This window comes from Clarias gariepinus, chromosome 10 (assembly GCF_024256425.1).
Source record: "Clarias gariepinus isolate MV-2021 ecotype Netherlands chromosome 10, CGAR_prim_01v2, whole genome shotgun sequence".
NCBI lineage: Eukaryota > Metazoa > Chordata > Actinopteri > Siluriformes > Clariidae > Clarias > Clarias gariepinus.
Window position 1 is genome coordinate 19,820,614 of NC_071109.1, and position 14,204 is coordinate 19,834,817.

The window sequence follows — 14,204 nt, forward strand, 5'->3', positions numbered from 1 at the left end:
ATATATGTTATTTCATAGTGTTAAAAAAAATCCAGTATTATTTTAGGATGTAGAAAATAAATCCAAACTTGTAAGTTTTACTGAAACATATAAGGACTATTTTTTTAATACTTGGATGCAAATCCATTGTCAATAACTGCCTGAAATCTGGAACCCATGAACATCACCAAATGCAGAGTTCCCTCCCTTGAAATACTTTGCCAGGCCTTTACTTCCACCACATTCAGTCGCTGCTTGATGTGAGACTTTCTGCCTTCAATTATGTCTTCAGTATGTGAAAAGCATTTTCAATTGGGTTGAGGTCATGTGATTGACTCAGCCATGCAACAATATTCCAATTCGCCTTAAGAAGCTTTGTGTTGCTTTTCCTGTGAGCCATGGGTCATTATCCATCATTGTGTCATGTACTGTGATGTACCTTCTTATCGGTTGTGTGGCATTTGACAGAATGTGAGCAGAAAATATAACTCTATATACCTCAGAATTCATCCTGTTATGTCTATCAGCAGTCACATCATAATAACACCAGTGACCCAGTTATGTTGGCAGTCATTTATGCCCATACCATAACACATCCTCCAACTGTGTGTGACGGATGATGAGGTATGCCTTAGACGATGAACCCTTTCTTTAATTCTCCTATTTTTCGCTTCCCATCCTATTACCAGTGTTACCAGTAGTTTTCATCTTGAAGTCAACTGTTAATATTTAAATTCATAAAGACATCTTTGGAAGGAGACTTTGACAATGACATACCTGCTTGCTCCAGATTATTCTTGAGCTGGCTTACCAGCATGAAGAATTAAACAATGGTGATTTTGCTTTCCCAAAGTTTCTACCATTTCTCTTATAGGTCTGTTTTGTCTGTTTAGTGTAATAAATGATCTTCTACAGTTGCAATAACATTGCTCTGGATTACATATTAAAAGAACCCATGAACAGCTACGAAAAGCACATAAAATATTTGGAATCATCTACAGATCTTTAATTTTCTAAATTTGTCATGAAATAATGAGGAAACAGGTCACACTGGGTGTGAGGCTGCTTATCTGTAAATTATTCAATTACACTTGAGTCTGTGAAACTGTAGGGACTTTGCGATTCCTAAATGTTTCATGGAATATTTTTCTTAGACCTTTTTAAATTAAAGCCAAAAGCCTACACTTCAACCATATCTTGATTGCTTTATTTTAAATCATTGCTGTGGTATCCAGACAGTGGCACAAATACTTATGGACCCGACCGTGTAGATTCATGAATATCATAATAAACATCCATGAGTTTAATGGTGTCCCAATATGGGACAAAAAAGTTCTTTGTTTAAAATGCTATCCCCATCTTGTAACAGGACAGTAATAAAACCTCTACCAAGCAGATAACAACAAACAGCCTTGGCCTGGACCACAATAATGCAGTGAAGGAGAACTATTTTCAAAGCAGGATTTATTTGAGCACCTTTTTTCCAATGACTAAACTGATGTCGTTGCCATGTCAACACCAGGAAATACTGGTCTGGATGAGTTAAATGCTTTTGGATGCAGGCACCAAGTAATCTTCCTCATGGCAGATGGCATTACTATGGAGCTAGTGTGTTGCATTTGAATTAGAAAAAAAAAAGAAGAAAAACAACTTGTGCTAATAAAATGCAAAACAAAAGCACCCGAATCCAGTCTCCCTGCTGACTTGCTTATTAAGAGCAATCTCATGTAAACCGTCTTAGACTCTAGGCTAAGTCTGATTTAGCTAAAAAACAACAGAGCTGAGTAAACAAGAGGGAAGGATGGGGGTTCATAATTAAATATATATATTTTTAATATTCATTTATTGTTACTCAGACAGGCTCATCAAATCAGCCTATAGTAAAGAGTCAAACTTCAAACATCTTTATGTCTGCATTTTACCTGTAAATCAAGGAACACCACAACAATTTGAAAGATGTTCTAAACATAAAATGGGTGATCTGCTGGACAAACTGCAGTTAAGTTTATGAGAATTGTACATGATTGATATCAGCATGAGCATACTGAAGTACAAGACCGTCAAACTGAATCGAGCAGTGGCGGCCATAATGCATGTCTAGAGGTTTCATTATCATAAGTGTGGCCACTATAAGATTGGAAAACTGTCTTTGAGTGTAAAGGAGAGTCAATCTCCTTGGCACTCTTTCTACAACATGGTGGTGGTTCATAGAGATGCCAAGTGTTTAATACAAAGGGCACAAGGTTTTCACTTTGAAGTTCTGGCCAAATTGACAGTCCAGGCTGCTAAGGCCTGGGGATCTAATCATCCTGATGTCAAGCAGTCCAATTAAATCCTTTCTTTTCCCTGCCGTGACTGATAAAAGAAAAGTAGTCGTGAACAAAATGGTTGCTCTACATCACCTTGATGGGGGCATTTAGCTCCCCCTAGACAACCTATTCAATACTTCAGAGGAATATTAAAGTTCTTTATCATTTTCATTCTCCCATAATGTATCCTTTATGATGGGGGGGCTTAAAGAAAAGAAGGTCCTCCACAGCCATGCCTGATGAAATTTGTAAGTAGCTGCTGTCGCAGAAAGAGAACCACTGATATAAACATTCAATTTCATTAAAACCTTTCAAACTGACCTTAAAAACGGTGAAGTGTTCTTATAAATAGTTGTTTCTTAGTCAACAAGGTCTCCTTATTGGATAAAATAATTTAGCTTTAATTTATGGTCCACTTTTCGAACCAACTCAGTGATTATGTTTTTAAATAAAAAAATAGGATACAGTAGATACAGGTTTATTTACAAGTAGATTTTTACATATATCTTATTTGTTTTGGTGCAATTTCTTTTATTTCTGTTATAAAATCACTGTAAAAAAATAAATACATTGAATACAAAGTAATCATCAAGTTGACGCTCCCTGTTCCTGTTATTACTAAACAACCAACCAAAACGCAATTTGGTTTTTTAAACCTTTGCGATTCTTTATTGAACTACAAGGCACCAAAGGCAACAAGTCTACAAGTGTTATAGCTATTATCTCAAAATACATAGTTCTTCCTATTTAAAATCTTACAGATTCTAATAACAGGGTTATTCTGTAAAGGAGACTGGTATATGCTACAAGATCTTTCGAAGCAAGATAATTTTGACAGTTTGTCTTGCTGAACTAAAAGAGGCAAAAACAAAAGAGTTTAAAAATTGGTTACTTGTCTTAATCTCACACAGATTATGAGAAAAATTTAATTGGTACATGAAATAAGATAAACATAATTTAAGGTTCATTTAACAGACAATTGCTGTAAAAGTTTTGCAATTCAAGAATGCCTGTATCCACTGTTTTACAGAACATACAGTAGTAGCATTAAATAAAATAAAATAAAAACTTGATTTTGGAATCTATCTAGTTGAGGATTTGGTGACTTGGTGCCCTCAAGGCACCAAATCCTCAACTAGACACATTGCAAAACAGAGATTTTAATGGAACTGGGTTCTATGGTCTGAGAATACAAAAATACAAAAAAGAGAACTGTGTTACCTGGGCATAATGGGCACAACTAAGTTCTCAGAAGGATTAATCTCCATCTCTGCCAAGAAGCTATATCTGGGCCATACAGTAGTTAGCTCTTGTTTAGTAATACAATTATTCAAAATCAATCCAAATGCACAAAAACGTTATTTCATAACTTTGCTTCATATTCCAAAATTTCAACATATAATATAAGACTGTGTAGGTATAAGTACAGTTTTGTTTGCAAAAAGAGGTTGTACAAATTACTAAATGCGGTTTTGACCTTTTTGGGGGTTAGGTTAGATTTTATTCATAGTTCCATTGTAAGATTAAGTCACCTAAATACAAATATAGTTTATTAACCTTTTCACCAATCACTATAAAGAGAATGTTAATAATTCTTAAGCTGACTGGTGTCTACTGGACATATTCTATACATGGGATGTTTTCAATATTGATAAACAGATATTCCAAGGCTGTATGTTTGCATGTATGATATGTGTACAGTATATACATGAGCAACAGTGGTTATATATAAAGAAAGTGCAAACAAATTTTCTCCCTGAACACATTTAAGATCCCAGCCAAACTCAACAAAGAGCAGTTCAGTGAAGCATAAACCCTGAATTAATGAGCTCTGTCCCATGAGTACAGGGACTGATCCTTATAGCTGAATTTTGAAAAAGCTGAAGATTTCACACAGAGCTGACTAAAATGAATATACTGACAAGTACATGTGAATATTTTAAAGCAAATTTGCCCAGGGTTTCATTCTATAAAATAAATGTTTCATTTGATTCTCTAGCATTAGATCAGTATGATTGGAATACTCAAATCAACAAAGGTAATCAGATTCTGTCTTTGTGTCTTTTTCATTTGATCAAAAGATTCAGTTGCAAAGAAAGCTGTACTTTATGGCTCTAAATATGTTTTTTTTTCTAGAAATGGTAGCATCACTGCAATCTTCAATGCCAGCACTTGATATTGATTTCAAAATTGGCACTTAAAGACCAATAATATCATTTAAATAGCTTAATAGAAAATGATCAAGTTGTCATGAAAATGTTTATTCACTGTCATTTTAAGGTAATCACAATGCAAATTAGTTTAGCATCTCTATAGTAAAGAGGCCAATTACATAAGAAATATAAATAAATTAGGTAGTCCCTTCCCAAATCAATTATAAAATGAGTACCTCAATCTGCTTCTATATTTGTTTTTTAAAGCAAAAAATAGAAAAAAAAACTATTTGAGACTAGCTTTTGATAATTTTATATAAAATGCAAAAAGTGTATTTTTAGTGTGTGAAATACACATTCTAGGACAGAGCATATAGCTATAGAAAAAAACAGCTTTGTTAGTTTTCAATGCCTGCACCTTCAGTAAGCCATGAAGCTATATTAATGGGTCACGACTTTAACAAAGGAAAACACAGAAGAATGGTAGTGTAACTAGGTTCAGTATATTAAATGCAATATACCTTTGCAGTCTTTTATTGTTGTTTTAAACTGGTGTAACCTTCATTGCAATAATACATAATTTTAACAAAGTAACATAATGAAAGATACAAACACACATGCTATACATAAAAAGCTGTAAAAAGAATTTGCACCCCTATGATATTATTATATAATAATATTGCAAATAATATTGTTACACACACTTGAGCTTAAGGTCACGATCTGGTATCCAGACATTCTTCTTCAGGATTTTCTGCGCAGAATTCATGGTTCCATCAATTATGACAAGTTGTCCATGTTTCAAAGCATCACCAGACCATTCCACTATTGCCATTATGTTTGACTGTTGGTATGATGATCTTTTTATAAAATCCTGTGTTAATTTACGCCAGATGTAAGAGGACGCATACCTTCCAAAAAGTTCTACTTTTGCCTCATCAGTCCACAGAATATCTGCCCAAAGGTATTGGGGATAATCTAGATGTTTCTAGGCAAATGTGAAATAAGGCTTGGTGTTCTTGGTGGTCAGCAGTGGTTTTTGACTCTCCCATTGCTGCCATGGCTGACCGAAGATTTCCAAGAAAACATTGCTTATCACAATGCTTCTGCTGACTTGCCTTCTTCCCATAGTGACATCTCTTCCTTAGGCGAACACTGTAAGCACTTTCAGTGGGAACAGGAGTCAGCATGGTAACTCTGAACCGTCTTTGCAATGTAGTCCTATATGTAGCAAGCTCTGATACTATCCATGTTCTAACAATTTCTTCGCATAACCAGTATTAACTTTTTGTGCCAGTATTAACTTGTGCCATAAGAGTACTTCTGTGAAGTTCTACAGCTGAAAAGCAACGTGACTTGCACTTTCAGGAAACACAAATAATTAAGTCTCTGAATGAGAGAATAATAGGCTTAATTAATACTTTTTAGAATTTGTTTAAAGCACAGAGCATTATTTAGAGCCTTAATATTAGTAAAGAAAATGATGGGATTAATGGTCAAATGACCAGCATGGCAGTTAAGTAATGCGCGAAACCACAAGAGTAAAGCCGTGTAAGTTGCATGAACATTTAACATAAACAACATTTAAAAAAAAAAAGAAAGAACCGTGTGTGGAACAAGACATATACATTAGCATGATATAGGACTTGTGGCAGGAAAGAGTTCATTACTCTATTTATGTGAATATGTGCAATCCATCGCCAATCAGGGACAGGGTTCATTAAACTATATAGTGCACTTTCATTAATTACCCCGATTGCTGTTTTCCTAATTTCATTTGTTGCAGTATTCCTTGTATTATTATCACAATCCTCCCTATCTCGGTGACATGCAGTTGATTACTTTGGACTATTAAATTCCCCGACTCCAGCACAAGACTTGACTGGGTGCTCAGCAAATATAGTTCATGCAACCGAAATTAAAGGTACAGTACATAAGCTAGCGCATGATGCAAGAAAGAATTAAAAAAACATTTAGATGATTGAGGTCCTTGATAAAAATAATAACGCACTGGGCATAAAAAGATTTCTCTGATCAGGCTAGTGACTAATCAACTCCGGAAAAAAATGTTTTGGAGCAACTGCTGAAACAAAATTATTTGGACAAGGCATGGGCTTTAACTCAGAAACATGGCTCAACACATCAAAGCTGCAATCTTGTTGGGCTTTTCTTATTTTCACAGGTAGACCATCTGTGTTTAAATGAGGTGTGTGTGGTGACAGCTTACTGCTCCTGTGTGTGACAGATGGCCATGGGGTATGTGAGTATGCTGTTGGATTGAGACTTGTTTGCGCTAGAGGACATTTGGGCAGCAATCAGGTCCTCAGTACTCCAGAGTTATCCTTCACGTCCTTCCAAACTTCGCTGCTCCCGTCAGGGGGAAAGTGATGACCGTGCAATGCTGGACATTTGCAACTCCCTCCATCCTACTTCTCCATGCCCTTGTTTTCTCTCTCTCTCTATGCTGAGAGAGATAGAAACAGGCAGAGGCAGAGCTCACTGACCTTCAAAGACACCCATTGGGACTAAAGACAGAAAGCTTAAGAGTGCAACAGTGGGGGGCAGACCAAAAAAATATATATATATGAAGTTGGGTAATAGAAAATCTCTCCGTGAAAATCAGTGAAGCACACAGATGATTGTGACAAGAAAGATGACTTGGCCTCTCCCTTTTCTCTCCATGGGTCTGATTAAACCACACACTCAAATGACCCTGCAACCAAAAGATGAGGTGGAAGGTTGTAAAGAAAATGGTGCGCACAGACAGAAAGAGAGAAAAGAGAGAGAGATTGTGCAAGATGGTTATTTTGATTTTATATGTTAATACCAAAAGAAATCTAGCATACTAGAGCACTTAAAGAGGGCAGGGAGCGGATGACATGATCAGGCTCGATTTCCTTCTATGATGTTGTCCGAATTAGATCGGAAAATAAATCAACTCCTGACATAAATTCTCAAAAGGCAGCACGTTTGATCATCCGTTTATTTCTTTAGCTGTTGCTAATTAATTTTTTTTGTCCTAAAAGTCACCGCCATACAGTATGGTTTAAAGGAAGAAATCATTTTTCACGTGATGACCTAAAATTGCCAGGAGCCTAAAGAGAAAGATTAAGCTATGGAAGTAAAAATAAATAAAGAGCTTGGCAACATCTCGGGGACGAAAATAATTAGGATATGCAATAATTTATGAGTGACGACACAGTAATCTGGGATTCTCTTCTCTCTTACGCAGTTGCAGTTACTGTATCTAGGACTGAAGAAGTATAGATGTAATTAGACTATACAAACGAAGACTGCTGACTGATATCTCTCTCCTAATACACAGACAATTCAAACATACCCGCCTGCTATCTCGAGTGGTTTGGCTATAAGTGAAAACGCAAGAGACGGAATAAAGGGGGGCTCGAGAAGGGGAGGGCGCGTGCACGTAGGCTGCCTACAAATCACACTCTGCAATCATAAACTCGAGCCATGCGCTCGCTCGCTCCGTTATGTTATTCCCCCCCACACGGCAGTAGTAAGCACATCTCGTCGGAATTAAACTTTTAACATCTGAGCTGGTGGCAGATTTTGATTCTCGTGCACTACAACTCGGCGACTTTTTCTGCACACCGAGCCGTGAACAGAGCGCGTGAAGCTGGTGAGCGAGCCCGCGCGCGACAGCTGAGAGTCGGCAGGCGGTCGCGCGAGGTTTGAGCGGAAACGGTTTCATGGAGAAGCTTCGCGGGCTGTCAGTGGAGGAACGGCGAAGCGAGTAAAGGAGAATTTGTTTTTTTTTTTTTTTTTTTTACAAAGCCCTACCGGAATAGCAGGTGATCCGAGGTTTGACAATGTAGCTATTGAGCTCTTTCGCATAGCCTAAATGGCTTCTTTGGATTTACCGGTATGTGGTGAGATTGAGGCGCAGCGACCGCGACATTTTAACCGAACAATTGAACTATTTTGGACAAATCCGACAGAAAACACGACCTCTATTTACACCAATTTAAGGTAAATACAAATATACTCATACACAGTCACCGAGACCGCTTAATCTGCTACATTGTCTCTCCTCACAATAATGCAACAAACTTCAGCTGAACCGCTGCTTCATTATCCACGCTTTAATGAACTTTAACAATTGCATTTCACACTGACATGGCTGGAATGATTAATAACACTTAAGTACACTGCAGAAAAACAACAACAATCTAACAGTGTTTGAGTTTCAAAAATTAAAATAAAAAAATAACAACCATGTAAAGCATCATTGCTCTCTGCGGTGGACCATGACAATGAAATTCCATAAATATTTATCCACATCTGGTTATATTTGTAATGCTCCACAGATCAAGATTTTTTTAAGCCTTGAGAATGTGACTTGATTCAGTGTATCTGACACACACACACACACACACACACACACACTTGACAACATGGACAGCATGGAACATTTGATTTGTCTTAATGTAACTGGAATAGATACCTACAGTAGGTCTGTGCAACAACTCTGGAGGCACCTCAGTTTCCGAGCCCCTCTGAGACATGTATTTGGTATTGAAGGGCCAACAGGGAATCTGTGCTTAAATAATGCATGCACGCTCACGCTTTCTGACCCACACACACACCTGTGTACATTCCAAGCTATTACTCATACTCATGATAAAACAGGACACATTGTCTGCTGGAACACTGGAAGCCTAGTCACTACTGATGTACCTGGAGGATTTTTAACTAAATGTGTTTACTTATATCAAAGTAAATTAAAGGTTCAAATTTGTGTCTGGGAGGGTAAAAACCCTATCAAACAGACATGCAGGGCTTAGATTTGATAAAAAGAATGATTATCAGACATACTATTTTAAAGATTTAACTCCACAGACAGGCATTTTGAAACCCAGTGCTTCAATTCAGTGCTGGAAGTCTATAGTTCTAATCAGATATCAGCAATGCAGACACCCTTTTCATTACACAGACCAAGTAGACTAATAACCCTAGGTCACTTAACAAATATTTCCTCCACCTCATCCTTTCAATTTATTAACACATGTAATTTCTACAGTTTTTCAGGACTAAATAAATTTGTCTTGTGCATTGATATTTCATGTTTTACCCTCAGCAGTCGCCTGTGCCTTTTGTCTCTTATTCCTCGCCATGTCACTAAGGACCTCAGTCATTTCCCCAGACTTATTTATGAACTATCACCATCATGCACTAACATTTTATTAGGCCTGTAAAAGCCAATGGAATTAATCAGTCCTTTTTCTCCTTCCCTACCCAACAGGACTCTCACTGTTAAGGTTTTAGCTCTTTCCATTTCTTTTAAAAAAACACACATTTGCATGTAAATATTTGCGGATGCACAAACTTTCCCTCCAACCTGAATATTCTAAAACATCATATCTAGTTGCATGTAAAATTGTAACCCAGTGCAAGTCTCCTCATTAGGACAGATTTAATTCATCTCCACTATGGATAATGTATTCACAACGATGCCATTACCACATTTCTTAAATGCTAATGATTTTCATATTAGGATGCCATTGATCATTGGCAGCTCCTAATACCCGAAGCTGCCTGGTAGATTTTTCAAAGACAACTGGTCACAGAGTGCAATTGGCCAAGGATGCATACATTCAATTTGACAATAAAGATTATATTTTTTTCTCCACAAAAGTCAATAAGACAATTAGCAGTGTCCTTGGTAGAAATATAGCTTTAAATAAGAATTTATACTGCATATACCATCATGTAATAACACTTTGTGTTATAGGTTTATAGAGCTGTGCAGAGTTGTGTTGTGGAATGCATGTGTCCACAACAGACAAATACTATTTATCTAAAAAAATGATCATGCGAAAAACAGCATTTTTCCTACTGCTATCTTTTATAACATACTGGCAGTCCAGCCACAGAGAAAACTTGCTTTGTCAGCATGCCTGACCTTAATTTGAACACAATTAATTAGTGAGAAATAAGGCAGTAACACTGATTAGTGTACACCCGATGCAGACATTTTGGAGTATTTGCAGATAGAAAGGAAAAACTTTCATGACTTAAGAAAAAGAAAAATAGGATGAGATGATGCAAACTGCAAAAATGTACTGGGATGATAAAGGTTACATTCATGTACTGACAAATTTTAAGAAATGTAAATAAAAGTAAGCAACTAGTTCTCAGCTAGACATAGCTTGCCCTCAAATAATGTGGAACCTCAACATAACCCCCACCATTCAAAAAGAGAGTCCAGTTTGCTTTTTTATTCTGTGCATCAAAACCACTGTGCTCCTGTTTAAATTTAGCTGAAATAATGAACATAGACACAGGGAGAATAAGACTACTGCCTATTCTAGACAATAATTACTGAAATACCTACCGCACAATTACTAAAGGCTGATATTGGATACATATTTAATACAGCGTATCTATTCTATTTTTTCTTATTACTTGGACTTAAATAAATATTTTTTTATAGTAAGAGCTTGGGAAGTCAAACATAAATAAATATTCTCTTCCTTTAGCATATTCTAATTTCATGCTTATTAGTACATCAACCCATACTAAAAAGTATAAACACTATAACCTATAAGAGTATCCCCTGATACTCTACACAACATTGTATTCTAAAAGTGTCTTGTTTCTTTTTATTCCAGGCATGTTACCTTCACCCCAGGTGTGTTTGTCCACCCTGGTTACGGTCAGCACGATGGCTGTGCTTGACCTCTATCTCCTGGAACAGAGCATGCTTGGCCGTGGGAGTAGGTCTTGGCCAGCTACATGGGCATGCACCGCTGTGGCCCTTGGTGACCTGGGTTTCCTGCTGGCACTTCGCTTTGTGTCGGCTGGCGTTGCATCGGAGGCACGCTCGCCACGGCGTGCCTTTGCCAGCGCTCTCTGGTTCCTGTTTCTATCCTTGCTGGAGCTCAAGCTTTTCTTTGTGTGCCAGAACTACAGGCATGAACGGCGGCCAGCTGACCCACTGGCACGCAAAACACTCACGCTTCTGCTCTCTGTGGGGCTTCCCTCGCTTTTTCTAGTACTGACTGGAGCTGAGCACGTAACTCCGGCTCACCGGAAGCAGGAAGTTCGTGCCAGGCTCCTTTGGGTGGCCCTTGACCTGCTAGATGTGCTGGACTTGCAGGCTGGCCTGTGGGAAGAAGCACAAAGTAGTGCTTTAGTCCCACTATGGGTTGATGGTGTTATCTTCTTCTATTGCTATGTGCTACTGCTTCTCTTGCCCTGTGTCTCACTCACTGAGCTAGCACTTCCAGGACTGAGGCGGGCACGCAGGGAAGCTGTATACCCATGGCTCAGTCTGTTTGCCATTAATGTGATGACACTGGCGCTCAGGGCTGTGGGTGTACTCTGGTACAGGGACCCAAGGATATCCACAGTGTTCGTAGGGAAGAATGTACTGGCACTGGTTGTTAAGCTTAGATCAGCTTGGGATATGCACAGAAACAGTAGCGGCGAGGGACAGGGAGAAGGGGGTGATGGTGGAGGGAGAAACCAGCGCTTGGGGATAGATGCGGAGCAAGTGGAGCAAGGACAGAGTGGCACAACTCCATCCACCCGGGACCACACACTCTTGCGGACTCATGGCCAAAGCCATATACGGCTGGATCATGCTGAGAGCTCCCTGGGGTCTGCCTACATTTCACAGGAGCTCTAGATGGACAGATCAGCCACTGTGAATAAGCAACAATAAAAGACTTAACTTTTTGGTCACCAGTTGTCCTTCCTGTCTGGGTTTTGGCCAGAAACAAGTAATAACTCATCTTTTTGAGCACGCATTCTACTAGTGCGAGTTCTATTCTGATTTTGCTTTGTTTTTTATTGTATGGAGAGAGTCATTTCTTTTATCCATTGCCTTTCTGGGCCTAAAATACAGTATTTCATTTAAAGGCAAAGAATCATTTAGTCCCTGTTCCGTGTTTACCATTGGTAAAAAATACCATTATTACTTTTTTTTTTACCATTAGTATTTTCCTGATGGATTATACACAATGCATTTGTATGTTCCCAAAATTACTTTTCACCATTTTATTACATAGTGCTTCTCTTGATCTTTAACATCAGTTGCATAAATAAGCATTACCTTCAGTGGGAGTTTAAAGTTTTTGTGCTAGTTAAGTATTAACCGTCCTCTTCATTTTTAATATTAGTTTTATCATGGCAGTCTGCAAGTTGCTATACACTTCCTTTTCTCATAGGCAAAATTACACAGAATCAATTATATTTCAGCATTTTAATTAGGTGAGATATAACTATTAAACCATTAAGCTACCACGATGACTAATCTTACATTTACGCCATAGCCAATCTTGTCTTCGTATTTTAGTCCTGTTAGATCTGTGCTTCGTAACAGTGAGGAATATACACATAAGATGCAGTTTAAATTAATTTACAGTAAATCACATTAAATGTTTTAAAATGTTTATTACATGTTTAATACAAATTATGTTTTTCATACACTTTTGTTTTATTCAATAAAGTTTACATAAACATGTTTTTGTCTTGAGCTAATATATGTATGCTGACCTTCTACACATTGTTAAAACAAAAACTGTTTTTAAAAGATTGTTAAAATAAAACTGTTATTGGGTAGTCATTTTACTGAGTTTTACAGGTTACTGATTATGTAATAGATGAAAATGCATGAAAATAATTCATTGACTCATTAAAGTTGTTGACTTATGTAAAGTTATTGACATGTTCACAAAAGGGTATAATTCAATGAATAGAAAACACTTTTTTTTATAAATGAAATTCTTAAAGTGGGCATAGTAATGAGTAAAAAAAATTATTAATTACTAAAGCAATTAACAAAAAATCTTACAAAATTAACAAAATTACTTATTTTACGTAGACTTAATCCTGTGCACACACTATGATTTTATAGCCTAAGTAAGGTGCATGAAAAACGATGTAATGGATATATACGATAGCATGGATATAATATCTAAAAATAATTAAATTGAACAAATTAAACAAAAAAGTGCTATTTTATAATGTGCCAAATAAAGCAAGGGGTGGGGGTCGGATGCCATATTGGGAAATTACACCAAAGATGTTTATTTTGGTGCTTATCTATTTTATATATTATACACATCTTTTTATTACATTTGTAAAATTGCAAAACCTGGTAAGTCTGATACAAACCTCAGGAATGTACATGATTTTACACACAAATAAAAAAAAGCTGATCACAGTTTTTTAAAGCATTTTCTGACAAAAATGTACCATGCACGCGCACACACACATGCACACACGCACCCACACAAGTGCATGCACGCACACATAAGAAATGATCAAAGAGAAAAATAGGACACATTGGAAAAATGGAGCAAATTAATAAAGTGCCTTCTTATGGGCAACAATTAAATCTAAGTTTATTGATTTTGTTCACCACATCTTTTTATTTTTTTACACTATATTGTCTGAACCACAGCATTAAAGCATTATTCTTCACTGTTATGTTTGTTTGACAACAACCAATTCCACATTAGTCTGGATAAAGAATGACAAAACAGCTCGATATCTGAACTACTCTCTGATCTCATATTTTAAAGATCTACAGCGACGCTCAGAATGCTGTCTGAGGAAGGATTTGCATTGATAATTTTGCTCATTTATAAAGACAGATGTGTCATCTCTATTTGGGTAAATCAAGTTTTACTGTAGTGAAAACACTGCCAACATATCCCTATACATCATCATCATCATCATCATCGACATCTTTAGATTATTTAAATGCGAAATGGCATGTGAAACAAATATAAGG

At 37.0% G+C, this 14,204-nt stretch overlaps 2 protein-coding genes across 2 annotated transcripts in view; one reads left to right on the forward strand and one right to left on the reverse strand.

Moving 5' to 3' along the window:
* Positions 1-14,204, reverse strand: part of mrpl11 (mitochondrial ribosomal protein L11) — a 59,612-nt gene that overhangs the window by 13,524 nt on the left and 31,884 nt on the right. The window lies entirely within an intron of this gene.
* Positions 7,939-12,808, forward strand: tmem265 (transmembrane protein 265). The gene is made up of 2 exons (XM_053505089.1): positions 7,939-8,431; positions 11,074-12,808. The coding sequence occupies exon 2, from the start codon at positions 11,076-11,078 to the stop codon at positions 12,090-12,092; it is 1,017 nt and encodes a 338-aa protein (XP_053361064.1). The 5' UTR covers positions 7,939-8,431; positions 11,074-11,075; the 3' UTR covers positions 12,093-12,808.

What these genes read in the sequence shown, in the direction of transcription:
- tmem265 (XM_053505089.1), top strand. Translation starts at nt 11,076, where the DNA reads ATGTTACCTTCACCCCAGGTGTGTTTGTCCACCCTGGTTACGGTCAGC.